Source organism: Alexandromys fortis, unplaced genomic scaffold (assembly GCF_014885135.2).
Source record: "Alexandromys fortis isolate MF-2015 unplaced genomic scaffold, M_Fortis_MF-2015_v1.1 scaffold_17, whole genome shotgun sequence".
Lineage (NCBI taxonomy): Eukaryota > Metazoa > Chordata > Mammalia > Rodentia > Cricetidae > Alexandromys > Alexandromys fortis.
In genome coordinates this window covers 4,838,901-4,861,344 of record NW_026067896.1, presented here as the reverse complement: position 1 = coordinate 4,861,344, position 22,444 = coordinate 4,838,901, and the positions used below count along the sequence as shown (strand labels likewise).

Genomic DNA, 22,444 nt, shown 5'->3' with positions numbered 1-22,444 from the left:
CCCCACACGACGCTCTTACGGGCTGTCTAGACATGCTGCGGGGGCATCTGGGATGTCTAGACACACTGCAGGGGCATATGGGATGTCTAGACACACTGCAGGGGCATATGGGATGTCTAGACACACTGCAGGGGCATATGGGATGTCTAGACATACTGCAGGGGCATATGGGATGTCTAGACATACTGCAGGGGCATATGGGATGTCTAGACACACTGCAGGGGCATATGGGATGTCTAGACACACTGCAGGGGCATATGGGATGTCTAGACACACTGCAGGGGCATCTGGGTGGGGATCTAGATATATATACAAGGAAACAGCACAGAGATGAACCCAGGTTATGTAAGGATAAAGGGGCCTAGGTTTCTAAAGATCTCAGGATGCAGAACAAGATCCTCATAAAACGTGAAGCAGAAATTAATAAGAATTAACAGGTGGCTCTCAAAACTGTTTCATGATTTAACATAAATACACTCAATCCAAAATCTTTGCTATACCCACCATCAAAACTGAAGAGCTAATAGCTGCAGTAACAGCGAGCTATGAAAAGAGGCCACAATCATGGTAGATAAAAAGGCTAGTAAAATCTATTCATGTTCCCATCTTTGAAGTTAGGTGTGGTCATGTGACTTCTTTGATCAATGAAATGCAAGCAAAACTGCTGGGTGTAACTTCAGGGTAGGAGATTTACCAGTGGGTGCGTGCTTAGCCAATATCTCTTCCTCTCTGGGGAAGTGGATAACAAAAGTTTGTCAGTCTGGGTCTCTGAGCACAGCCACACACAGAGACACACATGTATCCCACTGGAGACTTGGTTTATTCTGTGTAGAGCCATTTACGTACTTTTGGTTGTCATTAAAATCCAACCAAACTTACTCTGACAGATACACACAGAACAGCATAAAAAAGAGGCTTCAAGCTGGGACAGAACTCAGGTGCTAAACTCAAGATTAAAGAAGGAAAGGCGGAGCTGCTGTTGTCATGACTGGGAGCCATGTAGAGCCATTCTGGATATAAAACCTTTGTAGGTCCTGCTTCATAGCAGCACATATGTATATCATGGCCGTTACCATCTATGTAAGAAAATGGGCCAGGTCCACAGCGGGCGAAGCGTATACATTTTAACTTCGATCTTCACAGTGGCAAAACCTACTCCTGTTTCTCAAAGCGGGTCAGTTTCTATTTTCATTCCATATTTTGGACACTGATTTTAACTTGCAGTTACCCAGTGACTTGAAACCTCATGAATTTTCTCCTTGAATGTTCAGGTAAGCTTCAAAGCATTGTTTTATGCTTTTATGCATAGTGTTGGGATTCTTACCATCCATACACTTTTATTCACTCATAAGGACTGGGAAAAGGCCAGTGCCATTGTTTCCTCGCTAACTGTTGGCCTCGTGAGCACAGTGACGACATCCTTAGAATAGAGCAGGAGTCGCTGTCAGCAGTCACCCCCGGAACACACACTCACTTCACTCTCTGGGCACGGCTCTGTAGACCCGCCCACACCAACAGGTGGGGATTCCACCAGATGATGCTCTGGCCGTCAAAGAGTACTGAACATAATGTAAAAAACAAACAAAACGACAAAAACCCAAACAACAACAACAACAACCCATGAACAGCTGAAAAGGGCCCCAACCACTTTTGCGTCTTAAATCATCCATAAAACAAAGTGATCACAGCAGAGACCCAGAACACCCTTTCTTTGTGAATTCCTATAGCTATCAATACTAACTTTTAACAAGAAATAAAGCCGAGATAATGACGCCTCATGCGACTTGTCATGTGTGAACATTCTATTGTTCTTTCTGTAACAGTAAATTTATTTTGGTATTCTCAGCACAGCTAAATATTAGAAGCTGTAGCTCCCAGTGGTTTTTCTGTTTGTTTTTGCGGGGTTTTCATGTCCTCTCTGATGTTGCTGCTCTGGAGCGCGGGAAGTCGTCAGCTCCGGATCCCAAGTTAAACCACTAAGAGAGTTGTTATCACAGTTCTTGGCTTTCCCCTTCACTAGTCAATGCCAGGCCCTCTACAGTGAGGGAGAAACAGCTCTGGTGTCGTACGATGCTCACTGGATGTCCAGGGCTCTGTTTTCACGTGTGTGAGTGATCTCAGATGTTTTAAATTCAAGTTCCCACTTAACTGTTTGCAAACTATGGGTAGGGAACTTAGGTGTCTGAAACTCAACATTCTAATCTGCAGATCTCAGCTGATACTTAGCCTGTGCCTTTGCATACAGGACCTGCAGGTGGCATTTAACTAACAGTGCCGCGTAAGAGTGGATGCTCTACGTGACAGGCCTCTAAAGGCGTAAAATGCTATACACATCTTTATCTGAAAACGACTAGAATCGCATGTGAAATTGCCTAAACTAGTCCACACTTCTCCAGCTTACTCCGTGTAAATTACCACGGCCCTACTACACCAAGGGAAGGAGCTTCTGGAAAAAAGACAAATGAAGTTTCTCATCCAAGCTCACTTTTGGGAGGGGAGCAGAATTACATTGGAAAGTAACTGGGAACATAGAATTAAACTGAATTGCGGGAAGAAAAACATGAAAAAGTTACCAGCCCACCTTATCCAATTTTGTTCAAGTCTCTAGACCTGCACAGCAAGAAGCCAGCGGAAAGCTGTGGAGCTTCCTCCTCGGTGCAAACTTCAGGCGCCGTGGAGAGTAAGGGAGAGCAAACAGCGGGGCTGTGGGCAGATAAATGTGCTCCCTCGTGTCAGTTTCTGCTGGCCACGCCAAGGACTTGACTGTTCCCATGTGGGACTCTTTTGCTGTCATTGCCGTTGCTTCTTATTCTAAATGGTGATTTTATTCTATCCACCTGTCGCTACCTCACTGCTTTAAACTGGATCTTCAGGACAAGTGATTCTTATTCTTATATATCATCATACACTGAAGAACCATCTCTTAATATGAGAAAAAGAACTATAAGTCACACAAAGGTTCTAGAACCCAACAGTAAATGGGTGAGAGTTTAAGATAGTTTTCCTGAGCAGGGATGATTGGGACATGCAAAAATGACTGTGTATGGATATTTGGGTAGTCAAATTTGCAGCAAATTTAAAACATGAGAAAGCCATGTAGGTTGTAGGCAGGTGAGAGACTTGCCTCCCGGCTGCACCCAAACCCTGACCACCCACTGGACACTGTCCTGCCAAGACCCACGCTGCTGCCCAACCCCATATGCCTTAACATCCTCCCTGTGGTCAGCACTCCAACAGACCCCAGCAGACACATAGGCCCAGGTGCAGACCACACCAGTTGGAAGAACAGGCACAGGCACAGGCACAGGCACAGGCACAGGCACAGGCACAGACACAGGCACAGGCACAGCAGCACAGCAGCTGGAAGAAAACACGAGTAAACAGCAGTATAAGTCAACAACCACAAGTGCAATATGGTGCCACCAAAACTCAGCGGTCTTACAACAGCAAGGTCTGAGCAGCTGAAATGCAAGAAAATGAACTTAAAAAGGCTCTTAAAGAGGAAATGAAAAATTCCCTTAAAGAAGTTGAGGAAAAGGTGAAAAATACTTGGAAGAAATCAAGAAATTGTTTAAAGAAAGCCAAGGAAAAAAACCAAACAACCAAAATAGGTGAAGAAAACTGTTCAAGACTTGAAAACAGAAATAGAAACAAGAAAACAAAAACTGAGGAAATTCTGGAAATGGAAAATCTGGGGAAGCAAACAGGAACTATACATGCAAACATCATCAATGGAATAGAAGAGATGAAAAAGAATCTCAGGCATGGAAGTTACAATAGAGGAGATAGATTTATCAGCCAAAGACTAACACAAATACCCATGAAATATCAGAAGCCATGAAAAGACCAAACTTAAGAATAATAGGGATAGAAGGAGAAGAATTCCAGCTCAAAGGCACAGAAAACATATTCAACAAAATCATAGAAGAAAACTTTCCCAACCTAAGAAAAGATATGCCCATGAAAAACAAGAAGCTTACACAACACCAAATAGACTGAACCCTCCCAAAAGTCCCCTCACCACATAATCAGCAAAACACTAAACATACAAAATAAAGAAAGAATTTTAAGAGCTACAAACAAGTAATATATAAAAGCAGATCTATCAGAATTACACCTGACTTCTCTATGGAAACTCTGAAAGCCAGAAGGTCCTGGATAAACATTTTAGGACACCAAAGGACCATGGATGCCAGTCTAGACTACTATATCCAGCAAAACTTCCCATCAACATAGATGGAGAAAACAAGGTATTTCACAACAAAACCAGATTTAAACAATACCTACCCACAAATCCAGCCCTACAGAAAGCACTAGAAGTAACTCCAGTGCAACAAACTCAGTTACATCCACAACAACACGGGCAATAAAAAAATCTCACAACAGCAAAACCCAAAGAAGGGGAACATACACACTTCCATTACAACCAACACACACACAAAAAAAAAACAGGAATTAACAATCACTGGTCAATATCTCTTAATATCAATGGACTCAATTCACCAATAAAAGACATAGATTAGCACAAGATCAATTCTTCTGTTGCATACAAGAAACACACCTCAACCTCAAAGACAGAGTAGAGGGTTGGAAAAGAGTTTCCAATCAAATGATTCTAAGAAGCAATACAGTGTAGCTATCGTAATACCTAACAAAATAGACTTCAAACTAAAATTAATCAAGAGATGGAGGACATTTCATATTCATCAAGGGGAAAATCCATCAAGATAAGGTCTCCATTCTGAACATCTATGCTCTAAATACATCACCCACATTTTTTCAAAGAAACATTACTAAAGCTTAAATCACACATCAAATCCCACACATTAATAGTGGGAAACTTCAACACTCCACTCTCACAAAAGGACAGGTCTGCCAGAGAGAAACTTAACACAGAAACAAGGGAACTAACAGATGTTATGACTCAAATGGACTTAATAGATATCTATAGAACATTTCACCCAAACACAAAAGAATATACCTTCTTCTCTTATTTTTATATATTTTTAATAACTTGCTATTTCTCTCTATTCCTTTTTATTCATTGAGTATGAGCAGTCAGGAAAGGAAAATGTATAGATGATATCTAAGGTAAATAACATGGCTTTCTTTTGTTAATGCATCATTTTTTATTCATTTTATTTACCAATCACAGATTCCCCTCCCACCTCTCCTTATCCCATTTGAATGGAGATGGAGGAGGAGTGGGGGAGGGGCAGAAGAACAAATGAGGAATAGAGCGAAATAGCAAGTTATTAAAAATATATAAGGGGCTGGAGAGATGGCTCAGTGGTTAAGAGCATTGCCTGCTGTTCCAAAGATGCTGAGTTCAATTCCCAGCAACCACATGGTGGTTCACAACCATCTGTAATGAGGTCTGGTGCCCTCTTCTGGCCTGCAGACATATACACAGACAGAACATTGTATACATAATAAATAAATAAATATTTTAAAAAATATATAAAAATAAGAGGTAATCACATTGAATTTAATAGCTAGCCTTTTAGCTACTGTTAACCATATTGTATAATCTAGTGATTTTTTTCCTAAGGTTTTCTTGGTCATGCCTCCATTCACATCCATGTACTTGCTAGGGCTAGAATGTAAATGGATATGTTACACATATATGTAACACATAGTCATACAACTCCAACCTACATAAGTTTTTTTATTTAGTAGGTGAGATAAGCTAGTAAATGAATTCCCAAGGTGATATGTGCTGAGATTGGTATCAGCGGCCATGCATCACTAGTGCTGCGAACTTTCTGTCAGTGATGGAGATATTCTATAACTGAGCAGTGGCCAAAAAGGTCATCGCTAGACACACGGGGCTACTAAGCACCTGAAATAGGCTCAAGCCTCATGTACTGGATAACAGAGATCTACAGGTTCAGAAAAGAAGTGAAATATCTTAAATAGTTTCAATAAAAGAAGGGCTAACATAATATATTAAGTCTCAATATTACTCCAAAATACGTCTTAGCATAGGCTTTGCACATAAAAACAAGCTAAGCTAAAAGAAATTAAGTTTCTTACTTAGGTAGTTGACTAGGCAGAGGTGGAATTGCCAGTTCAAATCGAGGTCCACACAAGTTTTCTCCACCTAGAGAAGCTCTTGGGGTTTGCAGGAGAGCTCACAGGCTATGGACTGAGTGCTGATGAACAACACAGTGTACACACGGTAGCAGTGGGAGAGAGTGCGCAGAGACAGAACTCTTGAGCAAGGGGGCAGCTTCAGACATTCAGCAATTAGATGTGGAAGGACTCAGAACACCAGGACGAAGGCTTTCCTTAGAAGGAATGGGAATCTGGTTTGCTCTATATCAGCGGCTCTCAACTTTCCTAATACTGTGACCCTTTAATACAGTTCCTCACGCTGTGGTGACCCCATCCATAGAAATATTTCTGCTGCTATTGCATAACTGTAAGTTGCTACTGCTATGGACTGTAATGTAAATATCTGTGTTTTCCCATGTTCTTAAGTGATGGACCCAAAGGAGTCAGAGCTGCAGGGTGAGGACCACTGCTCGGGAGGCAGTGGAAGAGGACTGGCTCCAGAAAGCAGGAAGCAGGCAGGGATATTATCAGAGATTTCAGAGATAAGCCCACTGATTCCAGACAACCAAGTTGCCAAAGAGAATGAGAAGACACAGAACTGAGAAATGATGCGAACAGAGCAAATATTCTTGGTGGAAACTGAAAACTCCAAGTTTTCTGGGTCACATTTGGTCAATAAATGTGTTTGTTTGTCCCAGATAATGTTGAGATTTTTACATTTTGCTGCCAATATTTTAAAGTTTAAGGGTTTTATGGGAAAAAAAAACCCCACAAGTTTACAATTGTGTTGAGGACAAAAAACAAAGTCACTGTGCCAACCTGGATCAGACAGCTTGGCATTGCCCAGAATAACCCCACCTCTGGATGGGCTCCCCCAGTTCTCAGCCCTTCCTTGCTCCTCTCCTGCCTCAAGGATCGATGTCACCCTTGCGGCAAAGACCCTAAGGGAGCAGCAATCACAATTGATCTACTTATTTGCAATAGCAAAAATAATTTTCCTTGTGTTTTAGTCTCATGAAATAAAATCTAAATCAAGGTATTGGCTAGACAAAAGCAGCTACCTATAGGGACGTCAGAGCAGCTCACAATGGTGCCCTTACCACTGCCCACAGAAGTCTATTACCAGTGTGATCTAAACCCCACATGAGGCCCTGGCCTCTGGGTATGTTAGTCAGGGCTAGACTGGCAATGAAATCTCTTCTCTGCAATTTTGGGATTGGGATTAAGAAAGGCACAGTTTACAGAATGATGGAACTGTAACGCATGAATGCAGAGGTTACTTGCTAACATGGTTCACTGGACATGTGTTCTGGGTAACAGAGCAAAAGAGAGTCACTGGGGGGGGGGCAAAGCAGTCACGTGAGGTGGGAATGAGGGCAGGAAAGGGAAGCGGCTGCTCTGGCTTTCTTTAGAGCAACTTGATGCCTAGATGACTCTCTTTAGAGATTTGGTGAAAAGTCTCTGCAAAAACATTACTTACACACATGCACATAACACGCGTGTGCACACACACATATGCATGCACACACATTCCCATTTATTTCCAGATTTAAAAAAGAGAACTATTTCCAAACTAAAAGTGAAACTATTATTTTACGCTAGCATTTTCTTTAAACACCTCATCTTGTGAATACACGGCAGTAGTAGGTAGATCTCCTGCCTCCCCCAATCCAAAACCAGTACAACACAAGGTAGAATACAGAATAATCTTCTTTAACCCATAATAATGATCTAGCATATCACAGCAGAGAGCCCTTTCACTGGATGGATACAGTCCTGGATAGTGATGGGTGGTTGCCATGACAACTTCCTAGCCAGTTTCTTCTGTGAATCCTTGCATTACACAATGTCTCCACAGGGAAACTCCATCCATTGTCCCATTGCTGGCTTTGATTTAATGACTCTAGTGAAGTATGAAGGCAAACTTGGGTCTACTTTGACTCCTATATTTAAGATTCCAATTACTTCAAGGCAATGTTTCTCAAGCTGTTGTCATGATACCTGTATGGGTGAACTACCCTTTCACAGATGCTGTCCAAGACCACTGGAAAACACATATATTTACAACTCATAACAATATCAAAATTACAGTTATGAAGTAGCAGCAAAGTAATTCTATGGTTGGGAGTCACCACAACTTGATGAACTATATTAAAGGGTCACAGCATTAGGAAAGTAGAGAACCATTGCTTTAAGGGCACTCTGGACCTAAGTCCTTTTGTATGTGTTGCTTTTATTGGTTAATGAATAAAGAAGCTGCTTTGGCCTGTGATAGGGCAGAGTAGAGTTAGGTAGGAAAACTAAACTGAATGCTGGGAGAAAGAAGGCAGAGTCAGAGAGATGCTAGAAATTTGCCTGGTAAGCCACAGCCATGTGGCAACACACAGATTAATAGAAATGGGTTAATTTAAGATGAAGAGCTTGCTAGGAATATGCTAGAGTCATTGGCCAAGCAGTGTTATAATTAATAAAATTTCTGTGTGAATATTTTGGGCTGGGGCAGCAGGGAACAAACAAACAGTCTCCCCCAATACCTAAGATATTGAAAGATGCTGATTCTTAGGTCAAATCTGAGTTGACGTGTTTATCCATTTATATGTTTTTTCTTAACCTCCAAAATATCTTAGTTTACTTTGTCTGCCTTAAGTACAAATCTAATATAAAAATGTGTCCTTCTTAAATATTATTTAGACTCACTTAATGAAATGATATTTCATATAAAATTATAATGTAAGAAAAATGGTATCTATAAAAAAGATCGACAGTAGCTGTGGTGGTTTAAAAGAAAATGGTCCCAAAGGAACTGGCACAATAGATGTGGTCTTGTTGAACAAAGTTTGTGACTATGGAGGCGGGCTTTGAGGTCTCATATATGCTCAAGCCATGTCCAGTGTCTCAACCACTTCCTGTTGCCTGTACACCAAGATATAGGAATCTCGACTACCTCTCCAGCACCATGTCTGCCGGCATGTCATCATACTCCCAGCCACCGAGCTCCCCATCATGATGATACTGAAACTGTAAGCTGCCTCATCAAATGTTTTCCTTTATAAGAGTTGCCATGGTCATGGCGTCTCTTCACAGTAATAAAAACCCAACTAAGGCAGAAGTTGGTACCAGGGACTAGGGTATTGCTGTGATAGGCCTGACCACATTTTTATTTAGAGGCATCTGGTCTTTGGTACTTTGGGTTAGGAAAACAGAGGCATGCTTTAAGTGTTGGCTAATGGGTCATACTAGCAGGAGAGGGGAAGACAGTGCTGCTTTGTGTGATCTGATAAACTGTGGGGGCTCACTCAAGAGGAGAAGAATTTTACTGTTGCCTAGAGAACATTCTTCTGATATTTTGGTGAAGAATGTGGCTGCATTTTGCCCTCGTTTAAAGAGTCTGCCTGAGGCTAAAGTGGAGAGTTTTATATTAATTTCGCAGACAGAGGAAATCTCAGAACAGCCTGGTATAGACTTTATTGTGTGGTTATTAGCAGTAACTCTAATGACGATTATAATGAAAAGGAGCAGGATGAGCAGGGTAAATTCCAAAATGAAAATTTTGAAAAGGAAAGGCGCTCCAGGAAGTGGAACAGAACTAAATTCTGTGTTCAAGGAGATAAACAGATGAAGAAATGGAATAACAGGAGTGGTGACCTCAGGACAAGATCCCACCCAACCAAGTTTTCAACTAGTGAAAAGGAACTAAGGCTGAGGCTGGCAGATCTCTGAGTTTGAGGCCAGCCTGGTCTACAGAACACGTTCAAGGACAGTCAAGCTTAGGCAGTAAAGAAAACCATCGGAAAAAGAAAGCTGATGAAGATATGATTGAACAAGGGGACGTGTTCCAGCCCCAGCGAGCAGTGGAACAGGGCAGCTTTGACCACGTGGCTCTGGTTTTAGGGTTACGGATAGAAGAAAGGGGCTATGGAATTTGCATGACTCTCAGAAGAGACTTTGAATTTGGGACTTTAAAACATGGCTGAGACTGTGACAGACTATGGGGACTTCTGAAGTTGGGATGAATGTATATTTGCATTGTGGTATTGTTACAAGTTTATGGGGGCCCAGTAGTAGAACATGGTGATTTGAAAGAAAATGGTCCCCAAAGGGAGTGACACTATTAAGAGGTGTGACCTGTTTGGAGTAGATGTATCTTGATAGAGGAAGTGTGTCACTGTGAAGGCGGGCTTTCAGGTCTCATATATGCTCAAGCCACACTCAGTTAATCAGTTATCTTCCTGTTGCCTGGAGGTCAACATGTAGAATTCTCCAGCTCCATGTCTGCCTACATACCACCATACTCCCAGCTGCCATGCTCCCTGCCATGACGGTGATGGACTGCACCTCTGAACTGTAAGCTGCCACCTCAACAAGATGCTTTCCCTTGTAAGGGTTGCTGTGGTCACAGTGCGTCTTCACAGTTATAGACACCTAACTAAGACAGCCGTCTATGCATTTCTCTTGCCCCACTTTGGCTTCGGAAAGTGTGTAAATACTGTGATCAGACTTAAAAGCCCTAGATCACACACTGGGAAACAGTTTAGAGGGAGAGCTGGTTTTGCTTGTGTTCAGCTGAAATGGAAAAGCACAGGACAGCTACTCAGTGCTGGTGGCAGCACCTGCTTTCTGCACTTAGCAGGGTGACCCTGGCAAGCATGGAGGATACTTTACCAGAGCAAAGGTGAAGCTCTGTTCCTCAGGAAAGACAGTATTACCAACTCCACACCGGATTCTCATCATCCCATTGAATGAACGGCCTCCTAAGGTGTGTGTGTGTGTGTGTGTGTGTGTGTGTGTGTTTACATAAGTCCTGTTACTGAGCTGGTTTCTATCTAGCTCACAGTGGCCTCAAATGTGTGGTCCTCTTGCCTCTCACTCTTTTGTACCAGGAGTATCAGGTGTGCACAGCTGTGACCAGATGAAAGGATCTTTCCTTTGATAATCCTCACGGCCTCTATCATATGCAGATGGGGTTTTCCTTTAATAATCCTCACGGCCTCTATCATATGCAGATGGGGTTTCCTTGGTTTTCTAGTGATTCTTAAACTACTTTCATTTCTTTGTTGGTTTTCTTATGATTTAATTTTCAAATGACTGGTACATGGAAGGAATTAAATGCTAACTTATTTAGTCACTTTGTGTGGAGTTGACAGGATCTTTTGTTCATGGTGGTCAAATTAAGTTTCAATTAGAGGTGGTAAAGTCTAAAATACTGGGGAAGTGAAATTTGTCACATAGTATAGACATAACGAACTAAGAACCATGAGCTTAAAACGTCAGGGAACATGGAGATGGCCTCTATGAGACCCTTCTGCATCGGCAACTTTGCCACACTAATGTTTTTTTTTTCGTGGAATCAATGGATGGGAAACTGTAGGGTTGCTTCTACAATTACAAATGGAAGGGCATATTGCCTGAAATAGTTTCTATATTCTTGTAATTGCCAAAAATACTCAAATAGTCAATCAATTCTAATCGCTTATATCAGGAAAGAAGACTTACTGTTGGAACCAAATAGGTTACAGAGTGAAAATATAACATGTTCAAAGAGGATAAAGAAAAAATTACATTTTAACAGGAAGAGTAGTCTTTCTATTAGTTTTCTCTAAAATAGCCCCAGAGCTATGGAGAATGTCTTTCTGGAATATACACAGGGCAGAGGATGAAAAAACAAACTTGCAAGTATGCAGAAAAGATGAAACAATGACCAGTCTGTCTGCACAGTAAATTAACTTTGCTTCTAGCCTGACTCAAATCAGCCACGCTGGCATTTGTTATCTGTAGGCAATGTGTTTACCTTCTCTGAGTCTATATTTTCACAAGAGCAAAACAACAAAAATAATCTTGAAGAATCCCCATGAAATAAAAGGAGGAAATACGGAGAAGATGCATGATTAATGCTAACCATTACTGGGCTCAGTTTTCAGGACCATAGCTTCCAACGAGGAGATACAATATAACCACCATGAATCAACACTTAAAGCACCTCAGTCAGCAGTGTAAACACTATGCCTTGGATCCCAATTCCACTACTTCCTAGCTGAGGAATCTGGACAGTTTCCGAATATGTGCAGGATGCAGTTTTATGAGACTGGAAGCTCATATTACTGATGCCTGAATCAGCATTTCACACTCTCTCAGGGGACCCTTCTTTAATTCCTAAGTCGGGCTTTCTTCATGTCTCAATTACACTGCATCTTCCCTCACTACCATGTGTTACGGTTAGGAAGAGTTGTTCCTATTTTCTTCATTAGACCCTGAGAAGGTGAGACAGCACACACTCTGACAGCTACAAACACATCAGGCGCCCTCCACGAGTATTTCTGAACAAATGATTGGGAAGAATTTGGTCTCTCTAGTGATCTCTTGGGCACTTTCTGTAGAGAATGACAATGCTTAGGGACACTGTATAAGAATGAGGCGAGAATTCAGCTATTGCACTGTTTCTGGGGGACCTTTTAAATGATTTCAAAAAAGGAAGAGAAGAAAAGGAAACCACTAGCGATATCCACCTGGTTTACTGAGCAGACTGATAATTTAGTCAATCACAGTGATTGGAAGATCACTGCTTCCATTAAATCAACTGTTCTCTATGAACTTGGAAGTCACCTTTGGAGGCATTTCCTTTTCTTGTGAGCTAGAATAGGTCTCACAGCTACGACTATAGTAACGTGTCTAAGCATGTTACCCACGTGAACCTCATGTGTTCTGCATGGGTGTCTCAACAGAATAAACAGGCAGAGAAGTCCTGCTCTGGATGCTTGGTGTCTAAGTCTCACAGAGCTGTGGGGATGTTGAACAGTTTCTGAAAACACAGGAATTGCGAGAGTTAAGCAGTGTCATGAAGCCAAAGAAGTTAGTTTGGATTCATTTCTCGTGGCTGTCAGTTGACTCTGGGCCAATGAAGGATTCATTCGTGCAAAGCCCCCTCCATGTTGTGAGCAGAGGCATATATGGAGCATTTAAAAATGCTACCATCCTTGTGGAACATTTTGTCTTGGCAACTCAAGAAGCAATATTATTGCACAGAGATCTGTTCCAGTTTCTCATGTGTATATGTAGAAACTTCCTTTGGGATTTGTCTGTATGAGACACAGATAAGTGAATGTACTTTCAATTTTGAAAAATCTCCACATTTTGTTTAAGCCTTTTTACTGTCTCAAAATGCTTTTAAGGTGGTATCTTGTAAACCCCCAAATCCCAGTAATTACTGAAGAATGGTTAGCTTATGTGGAGTAAACTCAAGATTGAGGAATTGGCATCAAACATGCTTAGAAATAAGTTAAAATAGTCTACATTTTATTTAAATATAGGTATTTTCAGACACACTTAACTTTGAATTATAGCTTCCATACTTACTAGGTTAGTGAGTGTGTGCAGTAAAGTATCCATAAAGAACAATCTAGAACCTGGGAGCTGAGCACACAGACTGTGCTTGTGACTCCAGACTTCAAGTGTTATCTCCACAGCCAACTGGCTGGTCAAGCTTGTGAATTTCTTCTTGCCTTAGCATCCTCACTTGTGAAACATGGCTAAAAAGGTTATGAGCCCTCAAGGCTAAACACTGTAGGATATAAGCAGTGCCTAGCAAGTTAGGAGTTCCAAAAACCAGCTACAGTTATGGTTGTCCAGTTATTCAGTGAACTGTTTTGAATTGTTTGACTTTGTTCCTTTCCTAGAATTATAAATAAGTCAGATGTAAATGCACAAAACATAAAAACAAGGCTAAGGATGAAAACCAAAAGTCATAGTGTTACATAGGGAGTTACTCTAGTGTTACATCTGTATTTAAGTGTCTTTGTTTATAGCAAATTAACATTCAACAGCAAGCCAGAAGAACCTTGGGCAGCCGCAGTGATCGGTCTGAAGACTGACCATAGCACTGATTGCTCGGCAGCTACCTTGTCCCTCCCTCTCCAGAGAAAGCATGGGAAACTAGAGCTGGGTGGATTCCTGGTAAGAAACCAAAGCAAGCACATCTTTAATTCTACACAGCAGAGTGATCAGGACAACCAGATTACTGTGGGTAGAGGCCTAGGACGGGTGCAGTTCGCAAACAGTATTTCTACCGTTATTACTCAGTTTCTAACATTATTATAAACATTAATTAGCTTATGAACAAAATTTTCAGTGTTAGTCTTATGAGAGTTCTTCATCAAGGAAAAGCAGGATCTGTTATTCAAAACTTCACGTGGGCCTGCAAATGTCTCGGTGAAAAGTTTGATATGGCCAGTCCCTTTTACCTACAGAGGCACTGTTGAACAGAAGAGACAGCCAACAGCCAGAATCACACACCGCATCTAGAGAACCAAGTTCCGAGAGCACACAGTGCAATCGCACCTTTAGTGTGTCCACTGTCTACCTGTCCGCCACACATTCCCCCCACCTCCGCACCCTGCTTTTGGCTGTCACAGGCTGGGACACCTCAAGTTTTGCTGCTGCCGTCCTCCTTAGATTCCCGAGATTTCTGTCTTCCAGACTACATGCTGACTGACACACAGCCTGCGGACTTAGGAAATCAACAAAAGCAAATAGGGTGGGGGGCACCCAGGAAGCGCCGCCTGCCTCCATCCAGTCTTACAGACTCATTCAGCACCCAACTCCATAATTCAGTCTCACTAGGTCAACTATTTCCCGGGAGAGCCTGTGGAGCTCTAACAACCTGCAAAAAGTGCTTCTCAGCCCGGTGCTGTAGGGGTCTTCCAGGCACAGTTCCCGCAGCGCAGAGGCTATTTTGCGTTCTTACCTGAGGCCAAGCCTCCCGACACGGATCCCAAAGGATCTACAACAGAAATGCTATCCAAGAGGGGCAGGAACAGCGGTCCTCACCTTCCTCTTCTTCCAGGGAGTTCATGCAGGGAAAGTAGCCTGCTAGAGCTTCAAAGGAGGCGGAGAGGCTGCTCCGACTCTGGGAGCGCTGCATGGAGCGCCCCGCGGCACCCGTGCCCCCCAAGCCCTGCCGGCCCATCTTGCTGGAGGACCCGCTTTTCCCGCGGTACAAGATACGAGGCGTCTTGGCGGCTGGTGCGCGGCGACCGCTGCGGTTCCAGAGCTGGGGAGTCGCCGGCCGGGCTGGTACGGCGGAACCCCAGGGTTCCGGTCCCTGTCTCCCCGACCCAACCCGGCTGGGACGTGGCCGGGACTTTGGCTTTGCTGGAGAGGGATCCGGAGGAAAGTCGTCGAGAGGAGCTGCCGCTCACTGTGGAAGTTCGAGGTGTCGCCAAGGGGAGCTGAGGATCCCGGAGGCTGGAGCCGCTTGCCCGGGCGCCCTCCCTCGCTGGGAGATGCTGCTGATGCTGAGCTCGCCGCCAATCAGCGGCTGGAGGGGGCGGCACCGCGGCACTGATGCCCGGCGCAACTCAGGTTCTGGCCTGCAGACCCCTGGTAGATGCCGCTGTTTCCCCCTTTGGCATGGCCAGCACCTGAGAATGGTGACTAATTATGTGTAACGAGCCTGGCAGCTCGGAGTGGTGATATGCAGGAAAATTCCTGGTAGCCTCTTTCCCTTAATTTCCCTTCAGCGGCTGTTCGCAGTCCTCAGGTGTGGATGAGAAACGCTATCTTAACCACATTTTAACCATGTCTTATGAAAACCTACATTAACCCTTTCTTTTGAATCTTAAAGTAACGGTAAAAAGTCAACAGGAGAGTTCTTTAGAAAGAGACACGAGAAGCAGCAACGCGGGGGAAAAGCACAATGACGTTTGTAAAGTTAGTGTTCATTCCAGGAATCTCTGATTCTTTCTTCCTCTACATAGAGCAATCAGCTGCCCACTCTCGCTAAGAATAACACCACCAAGTGTAACGGCACGGTGAAAGGTTACATCTTAACATAAGTTTGGAAACAACACAGACTCACTAAAAAAACAACACAGTTGATAAGCAAAGTTACCAGAATGTTTCTGCAAGATGGAAATCTCTGTCCCTGAGCACAAAGCAAATTTGATACACTTTACTAGGAGTGAGAAGAGAAATCTAAGTTTCTAAAAACGTTAGGGAAGGCATTTACTCTGTCGATTTTCCTAAGGAATCTCTCTCTCTCTCTCTCTCTCTCTCTCTCTCTCTCTCACACACACACACACACACACACTGATCTCACACGGGCACAGGTATATACACACACACGTTTTTTATTTGAAGTACTAGGAGATTCAAATGTTCAAGTTCAGTTAGTTAACTAAGCTTCTGGCAAATGCCAGGTATCCTTGTAGATGCTTAAATACAACAGTTTTCAAAACAGTAGAAAGTCCCCCATTGAGACCAAAGTGAAGTGTGTGTGTGTGTGTGTGTGTGTGTGTGTGTATTGCCAGAAGACAGGAGTTAGCGAGCAGCAATAAATCAGTAGACAACATGATGTTGAAAGTGAAAATAAATGCAAACAGAGGCAAGGGCACGGGCGTACGGCGGTCTAGGAACACCATAGCTGTCACTGGCTGGGTGGCATGTGAGAAGAGAAGAGGTTTGAAGACAGTAGGAAGGAGGACCTATAGGCTGGTGTCTCACACGGACACGGACTTGCTGCTGAGAAGCAAAGGGTGGAGCAAGAGAGAAGGGATGGGCCACACAGAATAGGTTAAAGCTTGGCTGTCAGACATGGCTGTTCAGGAGGGATGAGAATGCCCAAATGGAACAATACTCTCACCTCTTCCTAAAGATGCAAAACCTTCAGCACAAAAAACTGCCACTCTAACAAAAAGGTTGTTATTTAGACCAAGTTTTCCTGTTTTTCAGCTAAACATGCATCCTTTCTTGTTAATATTCCCACAGCTGGGAGTCCAGTCTCCTTTTCAGTATCCACTCTGTTACTATCAACAGCACAAAGAACAGATGCAGATCAGAGAGCTCTAGGAACACGTTTTCAAACACACCAGTTTAATCGAAAGAATGGGAGCTGTTTACCGTTAAACAAAAATTCCATCATAGGAACAGAGAAAAACTCACAGACATATAGAAGCGGGAAGGATCTTATATTTTCTGGACTGTCAGTCATGATGTCAGTGAGTGCTGAAAATAACTGACTAGCATTCCACCAGTGATTTATTCATTTATTTTAAAATCTTCTGTGACTGAGTATATGTGTGTATGCATGTGTGTAAATGTGTGCTTGTATGTGTATGTATATATGTATGTATGTATGTATGTGCGAGTGTGTGTGCGCCTGCACACATCTGAGTGCTGGTGCCTTCAGAGGTCAAAGCATGAGATTGCCCCCAGAGCTGGAGTTACAGGTGGTTGTGAGTCACCTGATGTGGTTGCTGGGAACCAAACTCAGGTCCTCTGGGAAAGCAGCAGTGCTCTTAACCACTGAGTCATCTTTGCAGTTCTTGGTCAAACTTTTAAATAATGAAAATCAAATAAAATCATCAGAGTTCAGCTCGGAAACTCAGGACAAGGGAGAAAGGCTACTTTACTTGGGGGAAGAAGGGTTTAAGGTAAAAAGAATGAACACATACATAGATGGATCACAACAGGATCAGATAACTCTAGTTTCACATGGTAATTTAGAGCATAATCTGAAATTATTGAGGAAAATTGGATTCTACTTTATTAGTCCTATGTGCAATTGCTTTAAAAATATTTCTAGTTTCACATAAAGATATGTATTTAATGATATTTAGCACTGTTTGCACTTCTGTTTTTGAGATGGGTCTCATTATGTAGCCCAGACTCACCTCAGATTTAGAATCTTGCTGCCCCAGTCTCTTGAGTGCTGGGAACACAGAGTGTACCAACATATGTGAGCTGTTTGTACATTTTTATCAAGCCCGGTTATTAGTCCCTGTTCTGCTCAGACACACCTACTGTCATCCCTGGTTAATTCAAAATGCATATAATCAAACTACTAATAAAATTGGAAACTGTCCAAATCCAAGACACAATGTTTATGTGGTCCATGCATATGTAGTCTAGCATGTGTAGCCACATGGTTAGCACACGCATATGCAGTCTATGTGTAGCTACACATTGTACATATTTTTGCATTTACTTCTCAAATGATGAGCCACTATATTTCATTACATAGAAACAAGTATATATCTAGAATATTATAACCCAGGATCCCAATTTATTTTTAATTCTCTTATCCATCCAAACATAATGAGAGATTGAGAGTCACAAACAAACATAATAAATTGCTTTCTAAAAATAAAATCCTGAAAAATTCCACCAGAAAACATGTACACCATCTTTCAGAATAAACAAATATTTTGCACTAGTAAAGTAGGCTACTTGATAACTTCAGGCCAATATATTTTATAGATATATTTATAAAAAACACAGCACACTGATACGTCAAGTGTTGCATCAACCTAGCAGTACCTCCTGTGCAGACATGCTGGAAAAGGCTCACGTATGACACATGCTTACTGAGGGAGTGCAGGTCTGTGACCTGCACGGCTGACTTCAGGTTAATGTCTGCATACCATGTCACAGATGTTACATGTGCTCATGTGTAACTAAGACAGTAGAAAGACACAGAAAACAGAACTGATTAATATGATTGTACTGTAAATTTCTTCACCAAATATAAATATGGACAATCCAACCTTAAAGTCCTACTGCTTATTTTACCTCCAGAGTTAGGTTAAATCTATATTTGCTTCCCTTATAAAACATAGCAAATATTATAGATACCAGACCATACTATGAAATCTGAAGTGAACAATCTTTTTTTTCTCATTCCTAGTCTTATGTCAATATGGTAGAAATAAGGCCTAAACTTTGGAAATTTTCAAAGGTATTTTTAGTTTTTATTTGGCAGATTTTGAAAGTAAAAAATAGATGTTACAGTTTAGCAGCTGGCCAATCCAAAACTTACAGAAGTTAAAGAGGTAAAAATGTATTCAAACATGATAAGAGAAAAAAAACAAGAAAGATGGAGTGGTCAATAGTTTCATTATTTATGTAGTGAGATTCATGAAGATATTTATATTTATCTCTTAAGAAAACCTGTTCATGGAAGTAAAAAAAAACCCAACACTATTGATTAAGATAAAACATGGTGACAAGATTTGACCTGTGGAGTGAAGGGGGAGAGACCCTTAAAATTGAGGTCATGTGAGGGTCATGTGAGACGCAGAGAACAGTGTGGCGGCACAGCGAGGGCACATCGGTCCAATGACTTCCCTTCCATACAGTAGTAATTATGATGGCAACGGCCCGCTTTATGCCCTCCCCATACATAATTCAAGATAAGCACTATGAAGCAGTTACTATCATTGCTTCTTTCTACTTCACAGACGACAAAATTAGCAAAATATTCATCCAGTAAATGTTTGTAGGGTACATACATGTGCCAGACCTGTTGCATCACTGAGGAAGCAACTGCAAACAAAAATGCACAGAAATCCCTACCCTCTTGCAGTAAAGTAGTGGCTAACATTAAATATGACTTATTGGACACCAGCCTTTCCCCCAAAACTCTGCATGAAAACACATAAAATCATTTCATAAGTACATAACACTGAGAGAAATGTTACCAACAAATTCATTACACAGACGAGGAAGCGGAGACACATGTTAGTGAGAAATGAAACCAGCAGTGAGTCTATAAAGTTTGAGGCTCAGTACCATAAAAAGCAAACCCAGCACTTGAATTCAGGGCTCTGTTGCACTATTCCAACCCGTGCTTGGGCTCTGTGATTCTGAAGATAAAGGAGAAGCCAGCTCAGATGCAAACCGTGCTTCCTATTCTGTTCAAACACAAATTACATCTCTGACTGCAAAATGTGCAAATGTCTCCCCAGCAGCATGACAGAAACCAGTTCTGCGGCAGTGAACGGCAGCACTGTCCTCCCTGACACCATCTGGACTGCTAGATCACTCAGGTTGAGGGCTCAGTGCCTACAGATGCTCTCAATCCCCCACATTTTAGATGGCAGATTGTTCTACCTGTGCTTCCGGGTATCTATAGATTGGAGTTCTGCAAGCCCCTCCTTAGATGCTCACAGAACTAAGGAAACATCTGGGTGTACCGGCTCGTTACAAAGGCTGTTGGTAGAGATAGACAGGACACAATAAGGAAGGAGCTCCTAGTTTCTGTGCACTCTCTTAGCTCCCCACCCATTAGCGCCCTCCACGTGCGTAGCTATCCAGCATCTAAACTGCCTCCATGGCGTCTATGAAACTGAACTGCACAAGCAGTCGTGGAGTGGGGCAGTGATATTGAACCGTGATGGGAAGAGTGAGATCTCATGCCAGGGTGGGTGGGGCAGCACCCTCTCCTTATTCAGGTTCCTCAGTGTTCCCTTTGAGGACAGGTCAGATCCCTTCTGAAACGGGGGTCCTATCTACTACCAGAAAAAGAGGGTCACAGATTTCCTTACTGATGAACTTCAAAGCAAGGAGATGAGACTTTATGGGTTTTGCTTTGAAGAGAAGAAACTGAACTTTTTAATGAAGTATGGAAGGAGTTATAAGCCAGGAACGATGGAAGGAAACACAGAAAAGCAAGAGGCACACACCCATAGCCTCATTAATAAATTCACACAAAGTCTACATAAGAGAACGTGCTCAAACACTCAAAGTAAAGGAAGAAATCTTTTCCTGTTCGGATTTCCCTGGAGATTCTCGAGGAGTCCCACCCAGCAACTTCTTGTAGCATGAGATCAGTAGCACCTTGGAAATTTGTGGGTGCAATCATTCTGTACAAGTAGACAACGAGATATAAATATCTTCCGAGTTTAGGGTACCAATGCCATAAATTATGCGGCATCTGAGACATGCGTGGTGAGGCTTACTTAGTCATGCATGGTTCATCTACCCCTTTCACCGATGTGTGGTTATGTCATTACTAAAATGTGCTACTATTAAGGATGCAGAGAACATAGGATCCCCCAATCACAGATAAGTCCAGTCTCACTTTCCTCCTTTTCTTACCAGCCAGGTTTCATGTGTTCACCCCAGTATACCTGGCAGTAAGGTTTTGAAGATCACTCTGTTCAGGTAAGTCACACACCATCCAGACATAAATTCCTCCAGTTGTCTGCACTGTTTGATACATGCCAACATAAAGGGAATCTGGTGCTTTTGCAGATGTCTAGTTTTACTCCGAGACAACTTAATCAGTTCACTATATAGAGATAGGGAATTTGTGACATTAAGGTTGTCAAAAACCAAAAGCAGTAGCGATAAATGAAGGTTCTCCAAAATATTTTAGAATTCAGGATTTTAAATAGCATATTAGAAAAACAAAGTCCATGAAAAACATCCCACCAAGGTCAAGCATCACCTAGACTGGGTATAAGTGAATTCCAGCATGACTGTAGTTTATTCTACTCAGTGTATTTGATAAGCAGGAAAAATGACATGCCAAGTGGATAACTTAGTAACCAAACTAATCTACTCAGTACCAGCTGACTCTTACTGCATGTTTGTGTGCTGCTAGGAGCAACCTGCAAGTCTTGCTAATTTGAAACTTCATAGTAGGAAAGAACAATGTAGATTCAATGTGTGGTTCTGATTAAAGTGGCTCCAAATAATCTGTTTTATTTAAACCTTCACAGTAAGGTTGGTATCTTGAAGTCTGAGGAGAAGAAACTTGTCTAGTGAATGAAGTCTCAGGCAAAGGCAATCTGTTGTAAAATTTATATTCCTTCTATCTGTTCAACAAATTTTCTTACAATAATAATGCATTTCTAATTCTTAAGTTCTCTCTTAGTCTGGAGTACATGATGACCATGTAGAATGGGTCTTTTCCTCATAGATTTGACATGTAATGAGCAGACAGACACTAAAGAGACCCTCAGGAAATACTCACAGCAGGGCAGGGTGACACATGTCTGCAATTCTAGCCGTTGGGAGGTGGAGGCAGAAGGGTCAGGAGGTCAGCGCAATTCTTGGTTAACAGTTAAGTTCTAGGTCAGCCTGGAGTATGTGTATAGGTTATATGCAAATACAACACCATTTTACATAGACTTGGCCATTTGTAGACGGAGGTCTGGAGATACCGGGAACCAATCCCACAAGGGTGCTGAGCCAACTGTACACACAGCAACTGTGCAAATGATACTGAAGAAGCTTATGTCTCGGTGTCAACAACAACGCTTCACCAAGAGTCCCTAAGGGGTTTAGATATTAGATCTAATTCATAATAATTTTCTTTCATAAAGTTACTTCCCACAAGTTTTTCTTTTCTCTGTGTGTGTGTGTGTGAGTGTGTGTGTGTGTGTGTGTGTGAGTGTGTGTGTGAGTACTAGCCCATGCAGACATATGTGGAAACCAGAGGCCGGCAATGGGGTGGCTGTGTGTGTGTGAGTGTGTGTGTGAGTGTGTGTGTGTGAGTGTGTGTGAGTGTGTGTGTGTGAGCACTAGCCCATGCAGACATATGTGGAAACCAGAGGCCGGCAATGGTGTGGCTGTGTGTGTGTGTGAGTGTGTGTGTGTGAGTGTGTGTGTG

At 42.3% G+C, this 22,444-nt stretch overlaps 1 protein-coding gene across 13 annotated transcripts in view; it reads right to left on the bottom strand.

Moving 5' to 3' along the window:
- The window catches only part of Rims2 (regulating synaptic membrane exocytosis 2), a 373,273-nt gene that overhangs the window by 11,503 nt on the left and 339,326 nt on the right, over positions 1-22,444 (bottom strand). The window contains exon 1 of one of the 13 annotated variants that reach the window (XM_050162880.1): positions 14,878-15,228. The exons of the other annotated variants lie outside the window; for them this stretch is intronic. Within the exon in view, the coding sequence (XP_050018837.1) occupies positions 14,878-15,016 (139 nt within the window). The 5' untranslated portion in view covers positions 15,017-15,228. Of the gene's footprint in view, positions 1-14,877; positions 15,229-22,444 lie in introns of those variants that run through there. 13 annotated transcript variants of the gene reach the window in all.